Genomic DNA, 5,053 nt, shown 5'->3' with positions numbered 1-5,053 from the left:
GCCTCACCAAATTAAGAAAAATAATTCATTATTAGGGATCAGCATATTCAAACAGCCCGATTTCCACACAAAAGGAAAACAGCATTTCCCTCCTATTCAGAATTATTTTATACGTTTATTATTTCGCTGTCATTATTTATGTATTTTAATATCTGGTGGACCTGATAGTGTTGGTATCACATTACAAAACAAAAGGCCTATGTGAATCAAAGGGGAAATTTTTCTTTTTAAAAAAACGTAAACATTTCACATATACAGGATGTGATTTATGATCTTAGTTAAAACAAATCCAAACAAGATCAATTTTTTTTAATTTTAAACAGCTAAATACAATTTAAACATTACAAAACAAATGTGTTTTTATTGTTGAAGTATGTAATAATATTTGCCATGACATACATAGTCAGAAACAGAATTTTAAAAAAAAAATCAAGATAAACTGGATTCGTTTTTTTTTCTAAAAAAAAAAACAAAACAAAAAAAACAAAAACAAAGTGTCTTCTTCCACAAATTTCTGAACATCAGTTACGTAACGTTGAATTTCTGCTGCTTTCTTCATGTTTGGGTGAACTGCTGGTTTTTGCTGGTCCTTTCATAAACACAGCCATCAGCTGGAACGATTGCGTGTGAGCGCACGCACAGTCGCGTTCTACTTTCCTGGCCCATCAAGCGGATTTAGCGTGGGGGTGGTGGGTCTTGTTCTTGACTCCACGATGCGGATCTATTTCCCGGTGTTTCCGGGTTGATCCTCCCTCCCTCCCTCCCTCCCTTCCTTACTCCAGCATCTGGATGTGCGGCTCTGCTGCAGAAACTCTGGAAACTTGCATCAGCCACGTGTGGAGGAGAGAAAACAAAATAATATGGAACAAGCAGCGAAGACTACAAAGCTCTGTCACGAAGAAAAACTTCGCGTTCTTTCTCGTCTTTTTGTCGGTGCTTTATAAAGCGACACCGGTACTTTCTGTGCTGCTGCTGCTGTTACCGTCTTAGTTTACTAGTTACATGAAGGTGTATGTGTGTGAATGTACACGTCGAGCAAAGTGCAAGGTCCCCTCCGAGCACAGATATGAGCCGTGACCAGCTGTAGCCGCCGCTCCTCGCCTCGTCTCCACTACCAGCGTACATGCGCCTTTCTACGCTTCGACTTTTTATACACTAGTTTTATTTCAAACCAAACATGTCTTGTCTTTTGCTAGGAGTTATACGAAGGTGAGTAAATTTTACTTTGTGTTTCAAGTGTGTGTGTGTGTGTTTTTTCCAAGTTAATTCGTGTTATTTTGCAGCTGGAGCACAAGCTGTCCTGACAATGCATGTTATTGTTTATGATTTCAGATTACAGAAAATTACCCTGAACGCCTCATTCATTCAAAATCACTTCCTACTTCTGCATAACCAATTGGCATGAAAAGTGTAGTCATGGCTTTCTGGACAGCACTTAGAGCTTTATTTCTCACCAGTGGAGTCTTGGAAAACATAAATTCACAAAAACTCACAAAACAGGGGGGGGGGGTTGTTAATTTTTAAGTGTGAAACATTTTAGACGTGGTTTTATGAAATCCTTGTTGTCTCTCAGTTGCTCGACTGGCTTCTGCCTGAGACTTGTCAGACTTGATCTTCAGACTGTGAAATACCACAGAGGATGTTTCAGAATTTAGGCCCCTATCACTGCTCTTCATTCCTCCTCATCACCGCCTTTTATTTCCCTCTAGGCTTTGTGATTATTTTGCATCACCCTGGCAAGTCGTTATGAACCCTGCGTGTGTTTCTTGTATTCTGTTTGTGTTTCTGCCTGAGAGCTTTTGTGGCCTCTGTTTGTCTGAACGCCCCACAGCACCTGTATCCTACCCCCAGTGTACTGGCCGCAGCATGTGTGACGTTAATGAATGCAGCACGTGCGCATGTTCTGAGTGACAGTGAGACTCTTCATGTGTGAATTTGGCCCTGACCAGACCTGGAATATGAAGTGGGAGTGTAGGCGTGTCTGCCTGCAGTGTGTAAGGATTGGCTTGCTGGTTTAGAGGTGTGTTTTGTGTGCGGAAAAATAGCTTAGAGGGTTTATCTCTCGTCCCTCTGGAGAACATCAGTGGATACTCAAGTAGCCCCATGTGAAAAGTTTCCTTCTGCAGGCTTGTGCTCATCAGGTTTGGGGGATGGGGTGAGAAGACAAAGGATGAGAGAATGAATGAGTGAGTGGGTGGGGCAAAGGTCTGCTGAGTAGACCCAGGGGTTTTTTGATGCAAAGAGTGAAGAAGAAAGGTTTTAATCTCATCAGGTTCCTCACTTGAATCGGCCAGTGGCCACACCTCAGCAGTTTCATGCTCTTTTACAGGGAGAGTGCACCCAAAACTGAAAATGGAGTCGCGATTTACTCACTCATTCTGATGGAATGAATAGGGACTAATTTATAAATGTGAAATAAATATAGGTTTTTTTTGTTTTGTTTTTTTAAAAAGGTCACTGTCAGGTCATGTTTTTAACCTAAAATTGGTCTCCACTCACTGTCGTTGTCTGGAAGATTGCTGCAGCGCCTTTTTTTCCTGTGAAAGTCCAGGAGTATTTTCTGGATGAAAAATAACTTCACCTCGCCTTTCGCTGCTACGAGGGAGAGTCGATGACGACCGAATTTCATCCTCTACCTTTTTTTATTTATTATTTTTGCTTCGGTTTCAATCCAGTTTATTTTATTCCCTAATCTCAGTCACACTGGAGATAATACCCAGCACCACCCACTGAATGACTCCTCAAATTAGATGCATGCCACCAAATGATTAGGATCACATGTTGATTTACCGTGTGTGAGAGTGTGTGTTTAATCAGATATCACAGATGAGACTGAAGGAGAACCTTTTCTCTTTTCTAGAACCGTTGTGTTTTAGTTCCTCTGTTGTAATATGTTCACATCTGAGTCAACAAGTGGCCATGAGAGCAGAAGATTGAGTTTTATATAAAGAAATTGCACTTTAGGTGTGAAAGGAGCTGATTCTTAGCCGTGCTGGCTAATTACCAGCTATAAAGAACATCACAAAAATAATAATCAGACCAAGCTGTAAGTTGTATTTGGTTTTTTTGTGGTAGGGCTAGAACTATACGGGATTTTTCTTCAAGCATATGCAGATGACGGGAATTTAAAAAAATGAAAAACTGATGCCCTTTTTATTTTGTTTTTTTTTTAACAGTTCCTTTTCTTGTGACAAAAACACAGGCAGGGTCATTTACATTCAAGCGATACACATCCAAAATTACGACATCATTGCACTACACAGTAACTTCAATTCACATCTTGTAAGAACTAGAACTCGCTGGTTCTATCATTGAAAAATAAAAAATTCAATTCCTTTTTTTTAATAATAATAGAATGATCCCTTAGTGTCCTGAAATAAACTTTCCTGGGAAGTCATTCATCGCAAATTACTCCCAAGTATTTTTAAGTATAATACTCCCTTATACATCAACATTTTATGCTATGATTTCAGATATTGTCTTTGATATTGAATTTGATCACATTGTGATATTGTGTGAATGTCTATTTTGCTTTTTAAATGCTACATGACAGCAACATTTAAGTTATTTTATGAATTTTTAATGAACGGTTCTAGCTGCTGTAATATTTGCCTTTTACCCACATTATGAACAATTACCTTTCAAAGATCTCATTGTGTTATTTTTTTGGTGAAGGCAAAAGTCATGCCAACAGCATTGTCACAACATTAATGTAGAGATGTTTGTGGTATTTGATTTTGTCCATCTTCCCCAGCCCTGCTTTATCCAGCTAGCTTTTTTTGCGCTAGCGTTAGCATTCACCCTCAAAGCAGGGCTGCTAACTTAGTCTTTGATGTCTTCTCCAAAAGTAAAATGTCTGTTTTGTTACAAATGCTCAAACAAACACTTAACATATTTCCCATTGTGTTCACTTGCCTCCCGTGTCTCGCTCAAGGCTTTTTCATGAGGTTAGAAGCTTTCAAATCACCAACTGGAGCTACAGGAATCCTCCCGTCATGATCACACAACGTGTCTGCAGCGTTCATAGTTTGAACCCTGAAGCTGTTAAATGTTATCTGTCCCTCTGTTCTGGGCTTCTCAGCGTGCCGCCACTCGTGCCCTTTGTACATTTACCACAAATACATGTGTGTAGCTAAATAAAAGAAGAAGAAAGTAAAGAAGGAACACACACACACACACACACACACACTGTGTCTGTCTCTGGGCAGCTTAAGTAGAATAGTGTGTGTTAAATGAATGTCGACTGATGTCCCTGTGATTAATCCTTATGTAGTTATTTATGGACCTTTTTATTTTCAAATGCTGCAAGTCTGACTGAAATCAATCAAAGGAACCACTCGATTTTAAACAGGAGTTTTTAAAAAATGCTATGGTTAAAATAGACATTGATTCTTCATAAAAATATGAGAAAGATAAAATCATGACATGATAGTTTATATGGTTGTCAATGATCACATGAATTTCTCTCACCTCTTCCAGAGGTCATAGGGGTCGTTCGTGCTTTCTGGACAGAAAGCAAAGGCACATACACACATTGTCTATACTGATAGTGAACCATTGCTAGGTACACACATGTAGCTGCGTTTTAGCAGCTTATGTACCAGCCCTCAGCAGTGTGTGTGTGTGTGTGTGTGTGTTTTTCCTGAATTATCATAACCTGACTTCTCCACACAAACACAGGCATGCAGGCTCACCTTACGCTTACTGCCGAGGGACACGGCAGACATCTCACCGCACAAATGCCCATCTTTAGGGCCTTTGATCCTGAAGCTGCTGGAACAAAGAATAAATGGATATATTACAAAGTTCTAAACACATTCAGTCACTGTGTTTGTAGCAATAAAACAACAACTAGATAAAATGTAGAAACGGCAGATGTCAGGGCTACAGAACGTATGAGAAATATCTCAAGACACATCCGGTTGAAGTTTTGTTGTAAAATGACCATCTCGAGAGAAATCACATCACTAATAGGCTCATAAATTCGTGCATAAGAGGAACCCCGGTTGGGAAGGTCTGACAGGACAGTATCTCTGCTCGACTCTACTGTAGC

The 5,053-nt window shown here is 39.7% G+C and overlaps 1 protein-coding gene across 1 annotated transcript in view; it reads left to right on the top strand.

Annotated features, from left to right (window-relative positions):
* The first annotated feature begins 747 nt into the window (after window positions 1-747).
* Window positions 748-5,053, top strand: part of pck2 (phosphoenolpyruvate carboxykinase 2 (mitochondrial)) — a 12,293-nt gene continuing 7,987 nt past the window's right edge. Inside the window, exon 1 of the mRNA XM_086191112.1 lies at window positions 748-1,209. Coding sequence (XP_086047238.1) covers window positions 1,178-1,209 — 32 coding nt within the window. The 5' untranslated portion in view covers window positions 748-1,177. The remainder of the gene's footprint in view (window positions 1,210-5,053) is intronic.

The sequence above is a fragment of the Aulostomus chinensis genome, chromosome 21 (genome assembly GCF_037954235.1).
Source record: "Aulostomus chinensis isolate RoL2024-O1b breed Wild chromosome 21, RoL_Achi_v1.0, whole genome shotgun sequence".
Taxonomy (NCBI): domain Eukaryota; kingdom Metazoa; phylum Chordata; class Actinopteri; order Syngnathiformes; family Aulostomidae; genus Aulostomus; species Aulostomus chinensis.
Note: the sequence above shows the minus strand (reverse complement) of the source record. Positions and strands in the feature narration are given on the sequence as shown.